Source organism: Haemorhous mexicanus, chromosome 15 (assembly GCF_027477595.1).
Source record: "Haemorhous mexicanus isolate bHaeMex1 chromosome 15, bHaeMex1.pri, whole genome shotgun sequence".
NCBI lineage: Eukaryota > Metazoa > Chordata > Aves > Passeriformes > Fringillidae > Haemorhous > Haemorhous mexicanus.
In genome coordinates this window covers 60485-84450 of record NC_082355.1, presented here as the reverse complement: position 1 = coordinate 84450, position 23966 = coordinate 60485, and the positions used below count along the sequence as shown (strand labels likewise).

The window sequence follows — 23966 nt, the reverse complement described above, 5'->3', positions numbered from 1 at the left end:
AGCCTGGCATCCCAAGTATGTGCTGGGAGTATGTGCTGCCAAGCTGCCTGCTAATTTTTGATACTTCAAGGTAGTTTGGGTAGAGGATTTTTCTTGTCATAAAAAACATCTCTTGTACTGTGGTTCCCATCTCTATCTTCCTAGCAGCTTCCCCGTCTCTATCTTCCCAGCAGGTCCAGAGATGCCCTCTCCACTGGAGATATGGATGGGCTGGTAAAAGTTCTATGGTCTCTGACCTTGGAGGTTGTGATGGCAGCAGCAGTTCTGTTCACTGACATGTGGCATTCTAGCAGCTTCTCAGTTTGGGTATTAGGTGCAAAGTCCTGTCATAGGCTTTTGCTGCCTCATACCCTTGCAGCTATCCTGTGAATATGGGCTAATTTATCTGCTAGAGATAAAAAGGGTTATTCCAGATGCATGAATCATTCAGCTTCACTGTATTCTGTTGTGTACAATTTCTTGTGCACATCTGTTGTACTCTGTGCATAAAGATAAATAATAGCTAAGATGTTTCCCTCATTTGTGTGTATATGTGTGTATAAGCATTAGAATTGGATAAAGATCAAAAAGTTAGAGACTTGGCTATATCTAAGCCAAGCATGAGTAATTTTGAATCCAGTGATCTACAATAAGAGTTTTGCATCTCATTCTAAACCTTTGTTTAGTTTGAGTCTATCAAGTACTGCTTCTGTCTCTTGAATTTTCTTTTTTACTAATCGCGGAGTACAATCAACCTGAAGGAATATTCAGCCAAAATCAGAGTGATTACTAAAATTACAAAATATCATAGAATCATAAAATGGCCTACGTTGGAAGAGATCTTAAAGATCATCAAATTGTTCTAACATATATTATACAGAGATTATACCACGAGTAGCCAGCCAAAGTGGTTATAAAATTGACCTAAGATAATAAAGCCAGTAGTTTTTATCACAGTATTTTCTAGATCAAGATTTTAAGGGGCAGCTGGTATGTTACATAGAATGTAAGCAGAATAAAGCAGACATAAATCATAGGGGTTTTAGCAGAGGGAGAATAAAAACTTGAGTTACATGACTTAATATAGTTTGCTGCAGTCATCACACATTCTATCTAATGCTCTCTTGCCATTATTAAATGCAGGTGCATGAGGCAGTGGGCAGCACCATTTTTGAATATGGGCTTTAAACTCTGATGTCTTAGCCAATGTCCTCTGTAACTACAGACAATATGAAGCAAGAATTCAGGAATATATGGCTGTTGGCCTGCCCTAGTGAATTTAGATTGCATTCACAATACTGCAAGTTGGTGTGTATTTAGCCATGTAAAGGTGTAATGTCTCCATAATGTCCCCAGCCTGAAGATTTCACTTCTTTTCAACCAAAACACTCCCTTTTCTTGATACTGAATAAAAATGTAGCAGCATGCTAGGTTTAATTTTACAAAACCTAAATCTTTATTCTGATGCAACTCTACCAGGCAACATAAATATAGGAAAAAAATAAGTACCTAATACATCTAAAGTTATGTTCCATGTGTTGTTTCTGTGAAAGATTCTTGGACAGCCTTTTGTAAAAGCAGTGAAGTTAGATGCTAAACAGTAACTTAAATTTACCTACAATGCAAAAAAAAATTAAAGAAGTTATGAGGCATGGATATTGTTTAAAACTATTGCTCCCCTGTATGTATAATTTCCTTCTTCCTCACTCCTGATAGCCCTTTGATAACTCTGAGCTTCTACAGTTGAGGTAATGATTGAAGTGTATGACATACTAGTGATTTATTCATCAACCACACCCTGTAAGCATTGATTCAGTGGAAAATGATTGTAAAACTACAAAGCATGTGAGTGAAGCATAGCACAGAAGGAGATGTTGCCAGTGCATCTTCCCAGTTCTGGTTACTGGTAAGGAATCTTCTGACTGTCAACTTCAGTGTTTCCCCAAACTTACCCCAACAGCTGGTATGCATGCCAATGCCTGCTTGTGTTTACTATCTTCCAGTGCATCTCAGAATCTAAAATCAGCCCATAGCTTCTTTCCTCTCAGTTGGAAGTATCTTAAAGATTCCTACTCTCAACTTTTGAAAAAGAGCTGCACCTGCACCAGGTATTTGAAAAATAACCAGGCAGAAATCATCTTTTCTCTCTTACGTCCCTCATTCCCCTGCAAGGCAGGGGAGCTTTTTATTTATCTCTTCCTTTATATAGTCTAATAGGTAATATAAGTTTCAAGAGCTGGATACAACAAAATACAGCTGTTTCCTCTAGGAAGGTATCTTCTAAAAGAACAGCTTTCAGTTGCAAAACTGTTAAAGAAATATTCTCAGAACAATTTCCAGCTCTTACAGTGTCATTTTTGGCTGTCAGCTTGCACTTTTTTTGTTTTCCTTACTTCTTTCAACTTTTGATACTCTTCCACTACAATCTGCACTTTTGGGCTTCATAGAGGGTTCCCATTGTGTTCTTCCACTTCACCTGTATTCCTAAGACCCATATATGGTCTGCTAAACTTTTCCAGAGGGAATCCTAGATTCTTGAGCCGTGATGAATTGCTGTTTCTTCTTCATCATAGCAGTTTCTGCCTGAACCTCAGCTTCAGCAGGATCTCTGGATCTGACCTGACATTTTTCTTCATGTAGCTTTGCTTAAGCTGCTCTATTTGAGTAACAGCTTATTTGATTTCCATGCTTTATCATTTCGTTTAGCCATAGCAGATTGATAGATATTTGGTGACCTATTTGGACTGTTTGTAGAACACAAGTTTATCATGAGTTGTTTCAGCAGTAGCATAGTTGCAAAAAAAAAAAAAAAAACAAAAAACAAAAAAACACCCAAAAAAACAACATACAGCCTTAATTTGAAAACAAGTGATGAATTGCTTTCCTGGGTAGGTCTTAATTACAAAGCATTATACAATATTACTAATAAATTAATAAAAAGAATACTACTAATAAATATTTTTATTTTCACTTAACCTGCAGCTGGCTTTTGTTGCAAAAATAGCCCTTAAACTACCAGTAGTTTCTTCTTGTGGAAAGGTAAGTTAATTAATTAATCTTTCATTTTTATTTATTATATGGAAAAAAATTAGCAACTTATTGCTAAATGTAAATTGCTAGCTTAAAATACCTTTTCTGAAGTTGTTCTAAAGCTTAACATGCTACTTAACAGTGAGCTGGCACTACATTTACAACACTACCTTCTCTACTGATGTTGAGATTCTGTTGTTCTTACCACCATTTGTGTCCAATGCACTGTAGATTTTCATAATACCCCTTGGCACATTAAATAGCTTAAAACACTAAAGCACATTTTATTTAGGTGTAACTTACCCATGCTGCAGTTATTTAGTGCTCTCACACAGTCATATGTGTTATTCACCAGATCTTTACATTTTCCCTCTTCTGTTTGCATCTTCCACTCATCCAAGCATGAACAAATTACTGAAGTAACAGACCTGTTGCTGTGTTGGTCACCAACAGGAAACTGATGCATTTAGAAATGTAGTCATTTTGTTGGAGGTTTTGCGTGTTATTTGGACGTGTGAAAGCAGATTCCTTTTATCCTATTAGTAGGTCAGTTATGCCATCAGTGGTGTGAATTGTGGAGTCCCTTATGCAATCATTTTGTGGCCATTCATATCCAAAAGCAGACTGTGACAAAATGTTCTTTGTCGCTGTCTGTAGAAACATTTGTGTTTTCATCTCTTGCATGTAATGGGAAGTTGTCAATGTTTTGTGTTTGTCATCATTGCTCATTATACTGAGTTTCATGCATTCATGAGAAAATTCTTCCCAAACAGCTCTTTGTTTTTGTTATGACTCTTTCCTTGGTCTCATTTATTTTCATAAAGGCTCTTCAGCAACCATCGGCAACTAATGAGACTGCCGTAGTGCCTTCCTTAAGTTTTTGTTTTGTTTTGTTTGTTTGGTTGAGTTTTTTGTGAGTTTTTTTTGGGGGGATTTTTTTGGATTTGGTTTTTTTGGTTTTTAGTGTGGGGGGGGGGTTGTTTGTTTGAGGTGTTTTGTTGTTTTGTTTTGTTTTTTGTTAGCTGAAGAACCATGGTAGATTTCTAGCGATTTTTTTCCATTAAAAACGAACTTATGTAATGGTTATCTCGGTGTGATTCAGAGATCTGTGTACAGGGCCTAATCAATCCATGACTGTAATATACATACAGGCTCCCAGGGACCCACTAATGAACTCTGGCATTGATTGAGGAGGAAGATTCTTTTAATCTTTTAAGTATTCCTGGGTGAGCTGTTAAAATTCAACAGTTTCCGGTACTCCAGTATGCCTCAGTATGCACATTTATACACATTTCCCATCCTGCACTAAGGATATTCTAACACATGCGCTCTTCAGCCTTGTTTGTGTAGATAACAAAGGAATTCTTGACCTCTCAGCTTACGAAAAAGAGTATCTGGCAACACTGAAATTACCTGGAAACTCCAAGTAACAGCCTTTATTCTTCTGGTTTGATAACGTAAACGTCAGTATTGGCTAGTTGAGTTTTGTTTTGCATCCTGTTTTGGGCGAAACTCGGAGCCGTGGAACTCTGAAACGCTTTTACACTTAACTACCCTGTTTGCAGCAAGTAATAGCTCTTGTCTTGACTTCCGTGGAGGAGGCAACTGGAGGGAAGATGGCTTCTTCTGCGGTCTGTCTTACTCCGTCCTCTCAAGTGCCCGTGATCTCAATTCAGCACTCTCCTGTAATTTTCCTTACGCTGCGCATGTTGCTTCTCTGCCATCGTTCCAACAACGCCACTTGTCTACCTCGCTGCTGCCGTTCCGCTGGCGTGGCTCCGTTCCCGTGTTCCCGCCGCGCCTCCCGGCCTGGTGCGAGTGAACGCGGGGCTTTCCCCCAGCGGGGGGCGGGCAGCGCGACTCGCGCTGTTCCGCAGCGCGGCTGAATGCTGAGGGCCTTGCGGCCTCTCCCTCCGCCGCGTCGGCTCCTCCCATGCGAGCACACGGGGCGGAGCTGCGCTTGCTGCAGGAACCTGTCCTTTAAGAGCCGCCCCGCGCCGCTGCTCAGCCCTGAGCCGCGCCCGGTGCCGCCATGGTCTCCTGGATAATCTCCCGCGTCGTGGTGTGAGTGCGTGCGGCCGGGGCGCAGGGAGGTGTGGGCCGCTGTGCAGGGCCCTTCCTCGGTGGTCTCTCGGGGGCCGCGGCCCAGAGCGGGGCTCTGGCGGTGGCGTCAGTGCTGCCCCGCGGGACCCCATGCTCGGGAAGGGGCGGCTGGGGGGCGAGCACCCTCGCGGCTGGCTGCGGCCGCAGACGGGCGGGTTCGCGCGGGCTGCTGCGGCCCACGGGCGGTGCCGCGGTGAGGGCGGCTGAGCCCCGCCCGGAGCCCGGCATCACGCCGGCACCGGCATCCCAGGGGGACCGCCCGCCACTGCGGCCGGGGACGGTGCAGGGCGTCGCGAGGCGCTGAGGGGTCTGTTCTTCTCGTAGGCTGATCTTCGGCACCCTTTACCCCGCGTACTCCTCCTACAAGGCCGTGAAGACGAAAAACGTAAAGGAATATGTGAGTACGGGATCACCGTGCCGACGCAGCGCCCGCCTCGTCCTTCTCGGCCGCCTCGAAAGCCCCCGGCCTGTCCCCGGGACGATGGCACTCCGGCTCCGCAGGGGCTCGGGTCAGCCAGGCCGCCCGAGCAGCAGCTCCAGTCGTCTCTGGAAAAGCTGCCAAGGATGGGTGCTTACTGATATGGGAGGCTTCAACCCGTAAATGTGGGCTGTATTTTCTCAGGCGATGCTGAGTGAGGAAGGGAAAGTGGGGGTAACACTGCAGTCTGGAAGCATATAAAAGTCCAGGACAAGTTCTTTCTTGTAACTTTATCCTTGCTTTGTGTCATTTACTGCTTTTTCAGTACTGCTTTTGTTTTCTTCCAAAGGGTTGAATAATCCTGCTTGGTTTGTGGCTTCCTATCAATTTTGCTTGTGATCAGTGTTTTTTGTTGGTTAAAACTTCATTCTCTGTCCCTTCTGGAACTGTTTCCCTCTCTCTGTCTACACCCTTGCTGCAATTACCATATTTACAACCCCAGATGTTTTTCTTGTGGTAGTGTGTTGCCTTCTTACACAAGTGATGTTCTAAGTAGATCACTTGAGACAAGACCTATGATGTGGAAAAGTATGGCACTAATTTTTGGGTTTTGTTTAGTGATTCAATGGTATAGGTTTCCTGAAGTAGTTAGTCTGGATTGCTGCAGCAGAGTGGTTCAAGAAAATTTATTTGAACTGCTAAAACTTGCATATTAATTATTTTTTCTTGAGGGGACTGCATCAGAAATAAGTGATTAGATTTTGGACTGCCATTTGTCTAATTCAGTTACATTTGAAACACTTCTTTGTTTTCAACACAAGTGGAAAGACGGGAGAAAACATAGCAGAAGGGGCAATATCTGTTCAAAATGTTCTTCATGTGAAAAGTCAGCAGAAAACTTGAATGCTGTTCTGCCCATTTTCAAATCTAGCTCTTTTGTGTACTACTGCTTGCTCATAGTGCTTAAGAACCAGCATTGGTTAAGGTTTGGTGGTGGAGAAAGGTCTTAGAGGTGTATCTGTGCTTAGGTGGTGTATTGAAGCTTGACTTGACACAGACAGAGCTACCACAAACAGTTTGTCAGTGACAACAAAGTACAGTGCAAATTTACTGTTCTCTACCACCATGATAAAAATTCAGCATAAATCCTTGATCAGTTGTGGCAAACTACTTCTAGTAGCTCAGATTGTCCTAAAAGCAATTTCTTTCTTTTTACATGTCGTCTTAAGCATTGGTCAAGTCTACGTTCCAGTTTTGCTTTTGCATTTGCTGAATTTGTTTAGATTCTTGGTGCAAGTTGGGGAGACTATATGTGTGCCTGAAGCTGGTCATCATCAGGGTGAGCAGCAAATGACTCCTGACTCCTTTTAGTAAATTGGGAAAAAAGTGCAGTCTCATTCAACTCACAGTTTTGGAAGGTGTTTGTAATCTGTCATAAGAAAAAAAAATAGGGCTTCTTCTCATCTGCTTTCTGCTCTTTTAGTTTCTGGTCATCTGCAGGGACTTCTAAAACTAGAAGCAGGATCCTTCTAGTTTGTTTAGGAGCTATACTTCTTTTTTTTATTTGGCTTTAGAGCATAGGGTGAAGGGTGCCAAAAGGAGACGGAGGCAAGAGACCTGTGTCCAGTATCGAAGATGTGAACATGAAGTTTATTTAAACAGTAAAAAAACAATGTTTTCTGTTCTCAGTTCATACTCCGAGCATTCTGTTAGCGGAGTGAAAAATAAGCACAAAGCTTACACTAAGGCTGCCTATAGTGACCCCTTTTGAGTGACATCTGCTGATAGATGTAAATGCAATAGTTTTCACTAAGAAAAAGGAGACGCTGTCAATTCATTGCTTTGTATTTAACCCCATTTAGAGACAAAATGTCAGCTGGAGATCAATCAGGATCCTTTTTTGAATTCTTTCATCAACTCCTATCTAATCTCTTGGGTAGAAAAGTGTCTTCTGCACAGTTTGTCATCTCACTATTCACAGCCTTTTCCAGATGTTTCATGAAGATGAGCAGCACAGATCTCAGCACTGATTCCTGTGGGATTCCACTGGTAACTTTCCTCATTGTGAAAAGTGGCCATTTACTTTTATCCTTTGTTTCTTTTTTTTTAACCAGTTGTTAATCCTCAATAGTCCCTTCATTTTTATCCCTGATGATTTTGTTTCTTTAAGTGTTTGTAGAGACCTGTTAGAAGCTAATTTAGAAACTTCACATACCCTTGCCCTGTAAGGAAAGCACTATAGCTAGCACAGTCTTATGGAAACCTAAGAGTTCTGCTGTACTTGTGAATTTCTTTTTCCTGAAAAAACCCTTAATCTTTGTTTTGTTACATATATGTAGGTATTTGCTAATTGTTTTTATTACTATTGCTTTCATTTTGCCTAATGCTCAAGTAAGATTTACTGGTGTATAGGCTTTCTGAAATCTCTCACCCTTTTGGATCCCTTTTTGCAAACTTAGATTTATCATTTTTCACACATTTCTTCATACAAGAGCTGATTCACATTGCTGCACCGATGACTTAATCGTTCTTTTCGAAAAGTTGCTTTAGATCAGCTGAATGACACCTGGTCTTGTCCAAACTGATGATACAAGAAAAAAAAAAAAAAAGGCAGGAGAGAGCCATACAATACAAGTTTTTGCTATTTTCTGTTGCAAAAGAGAGTTTGCAGTAAAGTGGAAATAATTTGGATTATTAACCACTCATTCACTGTGTTAGAACAGCTGGAGGCAGATTAATTTTCTTTTATGAGAAACTGGAGGGTCTTTCAAGAATAAATCACCAAATTTTCCAGCACATGCAAGGTTGGGGAAATACCTGCTTTTACAGTATTTTCTGTAACAAGGATTGTCATCATGTTATTATTATATGAACATAATTGTTCATGTAATTTTAATAGATTGATTAATGTATGGATTTAGTATGTGGCATTTCCCTGATTCAGTTTAGTCTTTTTTTCCTATTCTTGATGACACTAAGGGTGTTAAATTGCTTTTAATTGAGGTGTCCTCTTCATTTATCTGCTACTTATGCTCTTTTTTAATTCTCAACAGGATAGAAAACTAGCAATTTCCTGTAGAATTCAGCTGACTCCTCTTGAGGAGTCAGCTGAATGAGTTCTTGGCTTGTAGCTGAGAAACGAGTTACCAAAACAGCAGTGTGTGTCTGTGTTTGTTATGAGGGAGTTATTTTGTGCTTAGAAAGAAATACTGCTCCAGATAAGGGTGTTAGGAAGTAGAGAGATAGAGAAAAGGTGTCCAAATATGTCGGAATAGTACATGCATCTACTCTAAACCTTAAACAAGAAGATTAGGTTGATGTGGCATGTTCTTTGCTTTTTTACCTCTCAGTGAGCCTTTATTTAAAAAGAAAAATGAATTTCTTGTGTGATTTCTGGGAGTAATGATTAAGGCAAAGAATGCTTACTAGTGAGTTAGCACAAAATAATATGTTTCTTGGTTTGTTGTTCTTGTTTTTTCCTAAGGAAAAACTTTACATCAGGAAAATATGGGGCTGCAGCTGAAACTTAAACTTTTACATATGTGCGTGTATATATTTTTTTATGGTATTCATGATATATGGAAGAATGTAACTTCTTAAAGTGAATGGATAAATCCTTTTGGATAGGTCATTTGGGACCTTATCGCTGTTGCACCATAATGTTGCTCCAGGGCATGCATTCATCAATGTATCTGTATGTGTTTATTTAGAGCACAGTAATCCTACATGTTTTCTCAGACCAAAATGTACCGTTTAGTATGTGTCCATTACAGATTATATATGCCTTCTTTTTGAATCCGTCTTAATGTGTGGAGATGAGTCATTTATACTGAGAAGACATTTTACTTTTTTTTCTGGGTTCTGATGTATGTCCATTGACCGACTGCTCTTTTGCAGGTGAAGTGGATGATGTACTGGATTGTGTTTGCCTTTTTCACCACTGCAGAAACTCTCACAGACATTGTTCTTTCTTGGTGAGTTCCTTAGTGGCACGTTGTGGGTTTTTTGGGTTGTTTTGGTTTTTTTTTGTTATTGCTGTGTCTTTATTTTGTTTTTTTGCCTTTTTTTAAGAAGAGAGGAGAAGTGTTAGGATGCTAAGAAAATAAACTCCTGTCTCCTTTAGGAGTTTTCAGTCCCTGTGAAGAGTTAGCAGGTTTTGAGATACTGCGGGTAGCAGCTGCCATCTTAGCTGTTTCAACTCCTTTGCTTGCAAAGTTAGGGTAAATGCACAGTATCTGTAAAAGGATCTTCATTCATAACTTGAAATACTTTTGAGAAGCTGTTGATGTGAACTGGTACAGTTTGAAAAATGATAGTCTAAAAGACACCGTAAAAAAATGGTAGAAGGAAGGGACCTATTTTGCTTTGACAGCCTTTTATGTGAAACAACAGATCACACGCATCTCGGTGCTGTGAGTGGTTTGCATGATGAACTTCGCTTTCCCTAGGAAGGGTGGGACAGACTGGAATAGAAGAAAGCAGATTCTTACTCCATTCAGTGCTCTGTGTCATGTTTGGTAGTATGGAGGCCTCCAAAAATGACAATTCATTGTTACAGGGCTTCAGCTGAACCTTTGAAGCAGGATATCTTCAGTTGCCTCACTGCTTCAGTGTTTGAGCTTTGCATACATCTCTGAAACAATGTTAGTCAAGAGTTTAATCTTCTTAAGAATCATGAAGTACTATACATGCCTTACAAAAGTGCTCAGCAGCTTTGTTTCTACCTGCATAAAATCTGGAAAGCAGACAAAGGTCAAAAAAGTATAAGAACTTCAGCTTATTCACATAAAGGACTTCTGAAAACAGAAGTTTTTTTCTACTAATTGAGTCGGTAGAGAATTTGCATTCACTTGTTTCAATCTCTGCTATTGTATCTTCTCAGACTTTATTGGGTAAGGGTTGGAGAGGACAGGCGTACGTTCTGCCTGCTCTTTTTCATTTACACTGGCCCTGCTTTTGAGTCTTATCTGAGGAGTACCTGTTGGAAGTTTCAGAAACAGCCATCAGCTTTAGCAGCAATGTGACATTACTAAGATACATAGTTGAAAATGTTGGAAATTGAGAAGGGAAACGAATGTGATATTAACATCCGGTGGATGCTCTCTGACAGAATGATGAGAGTAGCTATCAGATTGTAATTTGGTGTGTTTGCAGGGCTGAGAGATGCCCTGTTTATGGAGTTTTCATGGCTATGGATGAAAGACTAAATGATACTCGAAGAAGGTATGTTCTAGGATTCTAAAAAGGGTTCTGCTGTTCTTACCTGAATAATTGATTCTCTTGTTTCTGAGCCTTTACCTTGTCTACACTCTTTCTGCCTGTGCTGCTCTTTGCTAGTTATCTCCATCTGTCTCTGTGCTGATCTTGATTCCAGTTCTCCATCTTTCTCTCTCTTTTTCTTTTTTTTTTTTTTTCCTCTCTTTCTCTCAGGTTTCCCTTTTATTTCGAGCTGAAAATCGCATTTGTGATTTGGCTGCTCTCCCCTTACACCAAGGGCTCCAGTGTCCTCTACAGGAAGTTTGTGCACCCAACGCTCTCCAATAAGGAGAAGGTACTTGCTTGTTGTTGGAAGATGACTGACCTGTCTGGGACCTGATTGACTTCTAATTCAGTTATGCCACAATAAAAACTGAAATCAGTGAATCTTGCTTGTACTGACCTTAGTGAATGTAGAATGATTCTGTGTCTGACAATGATGTCATACTGCAGCTTACTGAAGATTGCAGTGTAGCCAATAGTTTGCCTAATGCTTAGAAAGCATGTTTGGCTAACCCAGTGTCATGAGCCCTTACAGTCACTGTCAGTAGTTAAGCCTCTTGAATCACGATCAGAGGAGCATGTTCTGTAGCCAGTCTGTTTTTTCACATTGTTGGTATAAGCAACTGCTTTGTTTCAGTAGTTATAATTTGGAAATAGCATACTGTATTTTAAAGCTACATTTACATGTTTTCTGTAATTAGCAGAGAAACTCAAGTTATGTGATCAATGACACCTGATGCTAGTAGTCTGAAAAAAGAGTGTCCAGATGAGCTTTGTGTTTTTAAGGGTGACGATGGGGAAACTTTGATCATGTTTGTAATGAGCAACTTACTTCCATGTTCCATGTTGCATTCCTAGGAAATTGATGAATACATTACTCAGGCTTGTGACAAGAGCTACGAAACCATGATGCGAGTTGGCAAGAGAGGGTTAAACCTTGCTGCCAATGCAGCAGTTACTGCAGCTGCAAAGGTAATGCAGTGCCTTCTGTAATATTCATGAATGCTCCAGCAGTTTTTTTTGGTGTACCAGCAGTTAGGTGCTGTGGGTCTGTTAGGGATACTAGTACTTGTTTGGCAGCAACCTACTTTTCCTTCCTTCCGGTTCGCCCTGCAGATAATCCCATCCTTTGACTTAGAAAAAGTAGAGGGGGAATGGAGTGGATTTTGCTTTAATCTCTTACTTGTTGTTTTCCCTTCTCTGTTTTTTTCAGAATACCGTAGTGGGGAATAGGGCACCTTTGCTCCTCTTCTGAATGAATAATTCCATGTGAGATGATCTTGGTGAGGTGCCTTTCACCCTAATTTTATGTCCTCTTAGGGCCAGGGAGTTTTGTCTGAGAAGCTTCGAAGTTTCAGCATGCAGGATCTCACTCTGATCCGAGATGAAGATACTGTGCATATGCAAAGCCGTGATCCACAGCTGCACGCCTCTGGTGCGAGTCTTTTGGAAACTATTGAAGACTCAGGTACAGAGCACCTGCTGGGCCATTGTATGAATTGGGATTGTGAGCCAGGAAGGCTTCCCTGAGCCTTAGGTCTCCGAAAGGACTACAAGATTGTAAATTATCTGGGAGAAGTTGCATTGTCCTCCCTAGAGCCTTCTCATTTCTGTACTTATCCGATACTCATCCCATAATCATTATTCAAGATGGTCTCTTTGTCCTGTGTTCCTTGAGGATGGGCCATTTTAAACTTCATGAGATTCTTTAAAAGTATTTGCTAAAGCTTTGCTCTTGTTCCTTAGCTTCCTGTTACTCCTCAGGAGAGGAGAGCAGTGTGGCACATCGGTCTAATGGAACCCCGTCAGATACTAGAACAGACCCATCAGATGAAGATGCAGGAGACAAACTTCCTAAACGTACCCAGAGTCTCAAAACTCCTAAAAAGGTGATGAAAGCTGAAGTGAGTTGGCATATAGATAATTTCCAGCACTGACATTGATTTGTGAGCTTGGTCGGAAGGCTGTAGCATTATAGTCTCAGCATTTAGAAGCTGTATATATAAATTTTGTTGGACTGTCTTTTCTAGTTGAGTCCTACATCAGAGGACTTGTCGTCTACTTGCTATACTTGTCTCTAGCTTTTGCATTGTTATCATGCCTGTAAGCCTCTGTCATAAGTCAGAACCCAGCTTTTCTTTCGTTTGGATTTTGTATTGAAGGGTGGAGCATTAGGTATTTTTAACGTGTTTTGTTGACAATATCCTCTCTCCTGTCTGCTACAGTCTAAATACATAATAGTGGCATTTATCCCTGGGACAGCCACTTTCTCTTAATCTGAGTGCAGCAGTTGTGTGCCCTCTTAGGCCTCCCTTGACTTTTACACATTAGGTATGGGAAATTACCAGTCCCCACCTACCCCATTCCTGGAGTTTGTTCTCGAAGTCTGAGTAACTAGTGACTGCTCAGTTGTCTCCTTATGTTCACATAATGATCCAAGGTATTTACAGCCATTCAGATGGGACATGAGATGCCTGATTTTTTATTATTAAAATAAACCATACATGAAAGTAAATGCAGTTGTGTCCAAGAATCACTTGAGCTTAGCAATCTTTTTTCCAGGTGTTTTCAGGTGTGTTTTGTAGAACATGCTTTTTGAGGTGCTGCTTTCCAGGTCTTGACACTTGCTTGAGTGTTTCTTATGGTTTGATTTGTACATGATAAAGTGCTTCTCCCTTTTTATGAAGTTGGGGTCCTATTTGCTTGATTCAACTTGGGCTTCTAATGTTATTATTTTTATCTAAGATAAAGAATGCTATATAACTGACTCACATTGTTGAGCTATTCAGGCTAAATATTAAATAGTTTGAAGGAAAGTAATTGCTTCGGGCATGATTTTAAGTTGTACTGTTAACCTGATTTTACAGTGTACAGGAAACCTTTGCATGTGCTTAAGAGCTCCTTGTAATAGAATCACAGAATGGTTGAGGTTGGAGGGTTTTCTGAGTTCACCTGGTTCAAACCCACTGCTCGTGTAGAGCCAGTTCCCAGGACCAGGTCCAGGTGGCTTTTGATTTTCTCCAAGAACGGACATCTCTGTCCAAAAATGCATTTTAATTTAACCTAGGATCTTTATATGGCTTATTTCTGAATTGACCCCTCTTCTTTCCTGTCTTCTGTATTAGACAGGAGCAGGGAAACAAGAGGCTCAGAGTTTGAGTGGAAGCTTCCTAGTGAGGACTTTTCAAAGTGAAATTATGAAAAGACAGAACTCTTCTATGCTGTTTGTTGTGAATACGGAAGTACTGATAAAGCCCTTTGCAGGTGTATTGGTATTTATGCTCAGATTCTTGGGTCTTTGAGTCAGATGCAGGACTTGTAGGAGGTCTTTGACTGAGATCTCTGAGATTGCCAGCCAGGGCTGAATGCATCACAGATGAATAAATATGCTCTTCTTACCGGTATCTAGAATGAAAGACACAGAAGTAAAGTGTGCAGATTAGTTCAGGATGTTTCTACAGCTTTCAGAGAATTGCACTGGAAGTTAAGAAGCAGAAAAGTTAGAGCAGTGAAATGTTATGTGAAAGTTACCAGTCAGAAATATCCGTGTTTGACCTTTTGTTTGGACTGTCGGCTTTGATTTTACTACTGTACATACCTTGTTTTAGAATGCCTTTTCCTGTTGAGTGATTTGTTTATTGAAAAAAAAAAAAAAGAACGGTTAAATAGACATTGGAGACAACAGATGACATTAATAGGGTCATGTTGTTGTTGTTTTGTCCTATTTTTCACTCTGCATTCTTGCATCTCTCTGTTACACGTTTAGATCTTAAAATAAACTAGCCTAAGATGCCTCTTTTTATTTCTCCTCAGCTTCCAGTGAGAAGTGTAAAAGCCCGCCCTAAGAAGAAAGCTGCTGGCTCTCTTGCTTCTGGCGAGTCATCCTAAGGCGACCTGCCCCCCTCAGCACCTGTCTCTGTCCTGGGATTTGCCTTTCGCTTTTATGGGGAAACTCTCCAAAGGAAGGGAGCTGAGATTCTTGTACATAACCGATACTGCTTTACAGAGCTCATTCCAAGGCAAGGGGGAGGCTGGGATTCAGAAAGCAGAGTAGAGGATACAAATCCTCAGGAATTTTCTCCTTTTCATCTCTCTGTTGGAGGGAATGCTGATATGTCTGTACATAGCCAGTTGCTTTGGAATTCCCACTGTATAACTCTAGTTGAGAATCTTTGCTGAAAAAACTGACTAGGGTTAGAGACATCCATTGCACAGAAGCTGGAAAAATATTAGACACTGGAGTTCCATAGGGTGGGTGGCTCTCTAAAATGTCTTATCTTGCTCTGGGTATTCTCCTGCAGCTGTGTGTTGTCAAGAAGTGCCCACCATGAGTCATATTCCTTAATAATGGACCATACCTGATATGTCCATCACCTTTGAGAAAGTGACTGAAGGGATGTATGCTGAGTGCTTTTGAACATAAAGGACTGGCTCATGGGGAGGTATATGCTAGATTCCCACTGCTCATACTGGAAGATTAAGAGATTGAGTTTCTTTTTATTTTTTCTGGAAGGTGATAATTTTTTCTGGAAGGGAGATAATTGGAAAAGGTGATAAAGGAAATGTGCTATTACATGCACATTATATGATGGAGTAGGTAGGAGTTACTGTTGAGAAGTAAAGTTTGGCATCTAAGATTTTGGCTCTTTTTGAAACTGCTTGAATTTTATTTCAGGTTCTAATGCTCACTTTGACTCCTCTGAGAGCATCAGAATGAGGCAAATCTCATGCAGTTCCATGGCAAGCATACTGGCTTTGCCATTTAGTGGTTGAACTCATGTCATTGTGTTGCTTGTTACTTCAGACAAATTCTTTTATTCTAGCAGATGTCTGGGGAAAATCTGTCTCAAAATAGTCTGCAGACATACTTGAGAATTTCAGAAGCCCTCACCTCTCAGCTTTAGGAGAGTCAATCCTCAGGACATAAGAACTGAAACAGTTGATTTATTAACAGTTGAGCTCCTCTAACTTCAGGATTTCGTTTATGGGGGATAAAAAGCGGGCACTAGGGCACAGTACTGGTGAATACCGATTAGTCTGTCCTCTTGCTATATCCTGCTGCAGCCCTTGCACAGATTTTCTGTCTGACATGTGCCATGCTTATCGGTGTCCTGAGACTCGAGCAATACTTAACACTTGGGACAGAAAACTACAAGGAATGTAGAATATGTATTGTGGGAGGGAAATTGTAGTGCTGGAGAGAAAATTTGCATAATGACAAGCCATACTAGACTCTTGAACATTGTTAAGGGGAGAACCCCTGTACACATGCCAGCTGAGCCTATGAAAATTAAGGAGTAGGGTTCTTGTTATCAAGATCTATAAAGGTGCACCATTATAGACATGGATGTCTGAATGAATACTTGATGGTCTGAATTTTCACTGAAATTAGTTATCAAAGGAACCTGGCTCCTACATGCAAGTGTTTGTATCCCATACTTTTGGGATGCAAATGTGACTTGCTGTCACATTTTTGAAATTACAATGAATTCTTCACAGAGCCCAGTATTTTGCTGTTGACAAGGTATAGAAGCACTTCTGCAGCTAATGCTCCACAAGTATTTATGTCCTAGGGAATAGCCTTTCAAAAGTTTGTAAGGTTGAAGATTAGGACTGAATTTTTGTTTTGTTTTCCATTATCTTGGTGGCAAATTGTTTGCTGTTGAATTCATCAGTTATTTCAGGAGGCCAGTTAAGTTTAGTTTACTATTTTTTGTAGCTTTAAAAAATTTAAACTTTACAGTCCATGTTAGAAACTTGCGTCTTGTCAGGAATATTTGTCCTGAATTATCCACAAGGCCTTATCTAGAATCCAGTAGAAAATCCTTGATTTGGTTCTGCATTTCATAAAAAAAACCCAATTGTTTTGTTCTTTTTTAGTTTATTAGCAAACTTCATATTCATGTCTTACTAGCACATGCAAATGCTTGTCCTGAAGCAGGAATACTTGCTGTTTCCAAAGGAAATTCCTCTCTCCAGACAACACATAAAAATCTTTCATGGTTATGTGGAAGATCCAGTTGTGAGGAATTGCTATCCTAGACTTAACTGTACTGAGCAAGAGAGAACCATTGTTCTCTGTATATCAAGTATGTCTATGACCATGTTTCTTAATTTTTTGTTTTCAAAATTAAAATTGTGCGTAGCAAATTATTTGTGTAAATCATTGTGACTGACTTGATTTGGAAGCCAAGTCTCCCCGTGTGCTGTTCTTCTTGCCCTTTCCTTGTGCATGCACTGTGATAGTCTATGATTACTGGGTTTCCACAGAGCAGAATCTTTTCTAGAATCTTTTCTAGAATTCATTAATTTGTAATGGCTTTTCTGCTTTGAAGCACAGGAAGAATTTCTGAAGATTCAGTTCTGGTGTTTGGATTTATCTTTGTCTTCCTGAGTTGGGGTCTGTGCTAAGTAGCTTTTACTTAGCATTGATGCTTGATGTCATTAGCTTGTGGGTAAATACAGGTCAGTTTTACTCTGAGTTTTCTTTATACAGGGGAATTGGCTTTTGGTTGCAAGAGGGAGTCTACAGTACAATCAGGGACTATCTGGTGTGTGATATGAAGCTGATGATGTCAAGCAGCAGAACTTACCCAGAGCAAGACCAATGTCTTTAGCATGGATTCTGTTTTCTTCTTCTAGTACACATGTGACTGCTAGATTGTGCTTTGCTTGATCAAAGCCACTGCAGATCTACCACCACCCACGTGACCTCTTAGTGAGTTTCTAGATATAATTCTGCATTGGATGCACTGTCTTGCATAGAAATTCTCTTGTTAATGAGAACGCTGAATGTGCTGTTTTGATAAAATGCTTTTATCAGCTGCTGTTCAGTGTTTTCAGCAGGAAATGCTGGAATGTAGTTTCTCTTCAGTACATCTGTGGGCTTCATCATGCAATTAAGCAAATGGTTAAATCTTCACCTAGCAGTAGAACCCTGTTGTGTTTGGTAAACGTTTAGAGCCTTTTCCTAATCTGTCTGGCCATAGAGAGAAGTGCAGTAACAGAAAATGATACTTGAAGAGGGGGGCTGAAGAGGGTGGTATGTGTGTGTCAAACATTGTGTGCCTAAAGGTTATCCTAAAATACTTGTACCATGACAAACAAAGTTGAAGCCATGACTGCCTTTTGAAAAGAAATGTTTTACTTTCATGCTTTGTAGTAGTACAAGTCAGTGTTCTGCTGTTGGAAAAGAAAATACTGAAATATGTTTTCCTGTGTGAGAAACTTAATGATTTGTTGCATAAAAGGGAAAATGTTTTCTTGTTTGGCAGTAATCCTCTGTGGTGGGTAAGAAATATGAAAATACAGGGGAGACAACTGTCAGGTTTTAAACCTTTACACTTTACCTAAACATCATTGTTACCTACTTTTTTAAAATTGAGTTTGTGATTCTCCAGCTTTACATTTCTGGGACTGATTTCCTTTAGACTAGAATGATTTCCTTGGTAGGTAGAGTGTATATATAGAGAGGGGTGCTGGTGTTCTTAAAATTTCAAAGCTTGTTCTGGGGAAGTTTCACCTTCCCTCATTTTAGTGAATTGATTTCCATTCATTGTGCTTTTGCAGTGCTGGGCTTTTTTTTAATACATCGCTCTTGGAAGTATGACTCCCTCACAATATACTTCCTTGGAAAGCAAGAGAACCACAGCTTTCCAGAAATAGTTATTTATTCTGTGCCATCTTAATCAGCAGGAAATTTAGTGCCTTAGGAGAAAAGTAAGATATCTATGGAGAACTGTGCTGGTTCTCTGATCTACACAGAGCATTGTATTAAGGAGGCTCACAAGTTAACTGTGAGGTGTCATTGTGTGTTTGAGAGCAGCTGTTGAATTGAGTTGTTTCCTTTCTGTCTTCCTAAGTTGCATATAGTGCTGGAAAGTGTGGATTGCTCCCTAAGAGAGAAATCTGGGGGAAAAAGTTGTATTCTAATGGGGACACTGTGTTGTCACATTACTGCTTGCTGTGCAGATGCTGAATGACATCTCTATGTAACTGGTCTGTACTACAGCTTTTCTTGCTTTAGCCACTAGGAATTTGTAATGTGCTGTTTGGCTGAAGCATCGTGTGGTGCTGCTTTGTGTGTTGTCTTGCAAAGTCAGAGATGTGAAAAACCAGGAAATCACTGCAAAGTTACATGAGCTTGTAGAACCATAGAGGTGTCAGAGTTGGAAGGGGCCTCTGGGGGTCATCTGGTTCAACCTCGCAACTCAGTCAGAGCCACCCACTTCCAGTTCTTGTGTGCTGTTTCTGGTCTGGAATCTGCTGAGTTTAATGTTTAAGAGCTGATAATATGTGCAGAAATGCATATGCTGTATGGGAATGTGTTTTAGTGTTACTGAGGAGAAATGTTTCCTGGTCACTTTTCATCTGGAATTTGGCTCTGTTGTAAGACACTATAAACATAACTCATTCTTATGTTCTTTATAGCTATTGTTAAGAAGCCTAGAGCCCTCAAAAAAGATCTTGAGGTATGCAGAGTAAATTGTGAAAACGGTTGGTTTTAACAGTAAATGTAGACAACAATTGCATAGCGGCTAAGAACCTTTCCTGTGAGATAGATAGATAGATAGATGGCATTAGAGTAGAAAATGAGCTGTGTATGTTACAGAGTTGTCCAGTAAATACCGCTAACTTTCTGAGCCTCAAGCAACACTTAAAACCATGCATTCTACAGATGAGAGCTTGATTTCTTTTTTGAGCCTGATTTCTCACTTGGAGTCAGTCTCTGTCTGTCTCCCTCCCTCCCTTCCCCTTTGCTTCCCACCACCTCCCCATCCCTTTCAAACTGGGCTTGAGCTACATACATTAAGATTCTTCAAACATTCATCCCTTCAGAGCAATAAAGTTTTACCTCAGCAGGCAGCTGATCTGCAGGGAGGACCAGATGAATATCAAGTATCTCTTGTCACTTTTGTAGATGTGTTACACTGGAGAAGCACTAGCAGGAAGCTTCAGAGGATGTGTTTGCCTGGGAAATTCTACCCTCTGTCCCCTGCCAAAGCCTGCATTTTTGGGTGAACCAAATGCTGGACTTAGCTATGCTCATACACACAGTTATCTGTAGAATCCCACAATTCAATGTCAGAATTTCCAGTGCTCTATTTCTGATGATAACAGGAATTAAAATAATACGAAGTGAAAAGAAACAGTGGCAAATTGGTGGTTTTTTGGGTTTTTTTGCAACTTTGCAGGTAAATTTAGGTCATTGCTATTCATATGCCTAAAATCTTTGCCTAAAGCCCCTTGCAAGCTGTCTCTTACTTTCTTGCTCTCTTTCAGAGCTCCTGTTCTTCTGTGAACTGGTTATGTTTTTTATGTTTACTCTTAGTAAGCAAGGGCTGACTTCCATTTTACTGACTGTGGAGACTTGAAATATACTGTACTAGAGCTGTAATTTAGCCTTTTTTTTTGTTATTTAAACCTATGACCTAGATTGATACATGTTACTGGTACAACGAGGCCTAAGGCTAGATTCCCAGGTGGAATGTAAGCATCTATTGCATATAGCATAGTTTGACAAATTTCCCTTTTTTTGCAGTGGATTCTGGCTGAAATGTGCTTACTGCAGACCCTTTGGACAAGAGCATTCTGTCAGCGTTTAATCAGATAATGTTAGAAGTAACATTTATGGGAATAATGCAAAAATAAGTGAACACTAAAGGAGCAAAAGCTCAAGTCTTTTATAATATATAACTGTCTGAGACTATGTAAAACACTAAAGCATTTCTGGCAGCAGTGGGAATGCATTGCTATACTGACTTAGAAAGGTAGGGCATTCAGTCATGGTCTTTGTAGCAGGTTTGGGAGGAAAGTTAGTCTGGATGGCAAGCATATGAAGTTTTACATACCAAGGAACTAAGTTTTTATCACAAGTAATGCTTAGTAAGTTACCAAAAAGAAAGAAGTCAGAAAATTTGACTAAAATTATAAAATGAAGAGAAATTTTCCTGATTGTCAAACCTAGTATTGAATATAAACTTTCTGTGTTTGTGTTGCTGCCTTATTTGGGAAAGCACTGCATTAATGAACTCATCATTTCTGACTCCTCTCTTAGATTATTTCTGAAATGAATCTCAAATTAGAGATGCTTGGGTTTGACTCAGCATTTTACCATCCAAGTCCCCATTAGCACAGTGCTGATCTAAAGGCAGTACGGCACTAGAAGGGTTGTGAATTACTTTTTGTCCACTAGAGGGTATAAGGATAATGTAAAACCACTGAACATGAGAGAGCAGAGACACGTCTCATAACAGTTAGTTCAATTATGGCAGTTGAACAGCAATATTTCCTACGCATGAGTGAAGGTCCTCCATGGGGGTGAGGAGGAAAACAAACTGGGGCTCTAATGGAAAAATATGAAATAATACTGCTATTAATCTCTGACTGAAAAGGCTATTCTGGGCATTCTAATTGAGCCACTATCCAGTGAGGCTTGCTGAGACAATAGCATTACAGAATTACTGTCCTCAGTTTTTGATTTTTGTTGTATATTCAAACCATTTTCTAGCTGTAGGAAGCAGCTCTGAAAATGGCAATGTTTGTGATTCCTCTCCTCCCCGCAGCCCTCTTTCCCCCTGCCACCTTTTGCAATTAACCAATTGCTGTGTGTTGCTCTACTTTATACTCTGAATGTTAGTAGTATTTCCTGGTAAGGATGAGTATTTTCTTTCAGTTGTGTCTGTTTTCTCTGAAAAGAGAAGCAATTTTAATCTAAAAATATAGATGTATCTAATGTTACTATGGTAATTTGTGACCATGGCAACAGAGAGTTAGCATTCTGAAGAACAGACACAGATTTGGTTGGTTTGTTGGTGGTTTTTTTTTGTTGTTGTTGTTGTTGTTGTTTTTTTTTAGTCAATTAATGGTGCATGCGTTTCACAAAATGACCTTGACTTTTCATATTTGTTAACCATACAGGATAATATGGGTCCATGGGATTTTGACATTCTTACATGGAAAAGCTGATGTTAGAACATAATGTAACGGTATGAGATTCTTTCCAATGTTGAGAAATTCTTTTATTTGCAACAGCATAGATGGAGACTTGCAGACTGAAGGAGGATCCAGGGCATACCAGGAATTTTCTGTAGGAAAGAGAAACAGAATATAGAATAGTCCTGGGGATTCTTCAATGTCAGACTTCGGGGGGGAAAAAACAAGAAAAATAAAATATATTCAATGTGTTTCTATTTCCCCATCATATGATCAGCCTTAAGTAAACCAACACAGTGCTTTTGGGCAGGTGCTAAATTTCAAGTACAAGTTGTGGGTTGCCCTGACATGGCCTATCCCAAGAGCATGTAGGGCATTCTACGAAACATTTAGCAATGATTTAAAGAGTTATAAGAAATTAACTTATTATTTTTTGAGGGAGGTAGGAATGGGCTTTTGTGGCTAAGCGTTATATGTAGTGTATTTATCTCTGCCTGTATAGAGCTAACATAAAGGCTCTCTACTGTCAACACTCAATGCTGGTTTTATAGGAAGTGTGCTGATGTAAGTTTAGCCAAAACTAAAGCACAGATTTTTTTTCCAAGCTTTTCCTTTTTCCTAGGTTCTGTTGGGGAATCTGGCAACTGAATGGAAATGATAACATTGCTGCTATCGCTTGCTTATTTGAAGCGATGAATATATTGAATGAAATAGAATTAAGCGGCATTTAATAGTTTAATTTTTGTAAAAGCCAGCTGTTGTGACCATTCTGTATTTACTACAAGAATATGATAACTGATGCCTGGAGCCATTGTAGCGCAGGAAGGCTTTTACCCCCAAAAAGGGAAAGCAGAGAAAAGGCCAACACAAACTGAAAATAGTGCAGTCTCCTGTCTCTGATACTGCTCAGTTTATTTGATGATCAGAGGGTAGTTTGGAATTTAAGCACACATTGGAAAACGCCTCGTTATGACACTGTCGCCTTTTTACCCATGTGCTGAAGCGCAGTGGTGTTAAATGACTGGGTTAAGGGAGTTTTCCTAAGAGGAGGAGTTGTTGAAATTCTGTCGCTAATTTTTGTAGTCATTAAGTTTGGTCACTTGCTGCAGTTTAATGACTTACATGTACAAAACCTAAGTCTTGTGTTGTGCTTTCTTTAATACCCATACTCTTCTTAGATATCTTTTAATAGTCTCTTTTTTGAAGTGTCTATTTTAAAGGGCCCATTGCTTATCTTCCATTTCTATCCAGAGTATAATACAAAAAGTTTTATCAATGCAGATGTGCTCTCATTCCACAGGGTGGCAACTAGTCATTGTTTCTCTACTAAATTATTTTGACATTTCCACTAGAAGCGGCTTTCCTGGCTAAGTTCGCTTCTGACGTATCAGGGTCATACACATGGAAAGACAGCCCTTCTGTTGGGGTTAGAGAGTATTTGGAAAAGCTCATTTTACTGTGTCTATTTAGGCTGTATCAACTTGCTGAAGATTGCTGATGAGACCAAAAAGGCATCATCTAAGGACTAAATTTTGAACACTACTTCTTGCTTCTGTCTCATGTGGGTCTCTCTGGTAAGTGGTACTCCCAGGAACAACTGATCACAAGTCTATGATGGCACCTCTAAAGAAAAAGTTGCTGTGGTAAGGTTTAGTTATTGATGTGGGTAGGGGAGAAAGGTTCTAGAGGTTATTTATTGACTTTTTATTTCCAGTTTATTTTGACAGATAAATGTCTCAGATACTTTGAATTTAAATCTATATGTGTCATCAGAATAGGCTTATAGATTTGTTAGCTGAAGGTATGGCTTTTTGTTCTTTGCTAGTGAGTTTACATACCTTTCTTCCCCCTCATGCCCCAGTTTCTTGCTACTGATGCCTGTGGATATTATTTTTAAAAATGCTGTTTTGTTATCTTTTGAAATTGTGCTCCTAAATAATTTTAGTTTATCTTCATGTCTTACGTGTTTAGTCTTCTGCCTTTCCCCCTCTCCATTATTGAATTAATAAATATATGAAAATGAACACAAAGTCCTGCTATTTCTGCTATGCAAAAATAAGGCAAATTTTGGGAATCTGATTTGTCCTGGCATTATACAGAAACATAAATGTTCCTCACTCTCAGGTTGTGTCCGCTTCCCAGCTGTTAACTGAGGACTTGGATACATATCACAAGTGTATTTGTTAGGTGGCCTTTTTGTTCTTGCAGAATACTGTTGCTGTTGAGCATCTCGGAGACCTAC

At 39.9% G+C, this 23966-nt stretch overlaps 1 protein-coding gene across 8 annotated transcripts; it reads left to right on the top strand.

Moving 5' to 3' along the window:
- The first annotated feature begins 15 nt into the window (after nt 1-15).
- On the top strand, nt 16-23754 carry REEP2 (receptor accessory protein 2). Of its 8 annotated transcripts, none has more exons than XM_059859886.1 (9): nt 16-2087; nt 2962-3018; nt 9428-9504; nt 10685-10753; nt 10961-11081; nt 11648-11761; nt 12110-12257; nt 12536-12693; nt 14603-23754. In XM_059859886.1, exons 3-9 carry the CDS (start codon nt 9437-9439, stop codon nt 14675-14677), a joined length of 753 nt encoding a protein of 250 aa, XP_059715869.1. In that variant the 5' UTR covers nt 16-2087; nt 2962-3018; nt 9428-9436; the 3' UTR covers nt 14678-23754. The 8 variants fall into 8 exon arrangements, with proteins under 8 accessions (XP_059715869.1, XP_059715868.1, XP_059715865.1 ...); XM_059859882.1 differs by lacking the exons at nt 16-2087; nt 2962-3018 and adding exons at nt 4907-5073; nt 5437-5509; XM_059859884.1 differs by lacking the exons at nt 16-2087; nt 2962-3018 and adding exons at nt 4919-5077; nt 5437-5509.
- Nucleotides 23755-23966: the final 212 nt, after the last annotated feature.

Excerpts from the sequence above, each read along its gene's own strand:
- REEP2 (XM_059859879.1), top strand. The coding sequence starts at position 7,400 with ATGTCAGCTGGAGATCAATCAGGATCCTTTTTTGAATTCTTTCATCAA. Across the intron at positions 7,580-9,427 it reads ATTCCTGTGGGATTCCACTG|GTGAAGTGGATGATGTACTG; the intron begins GTAACTTTCCTC and ends GCTCTTTTGCAG. Across the intron at positions 12,694-14,602 it reads AAAAGGTGATGAAAGCTGAA|CTTCCAGTGAGAAGTGTAAA; the intron begins GTGAGTTGGCAT and ends ATTTCTCCTCAG.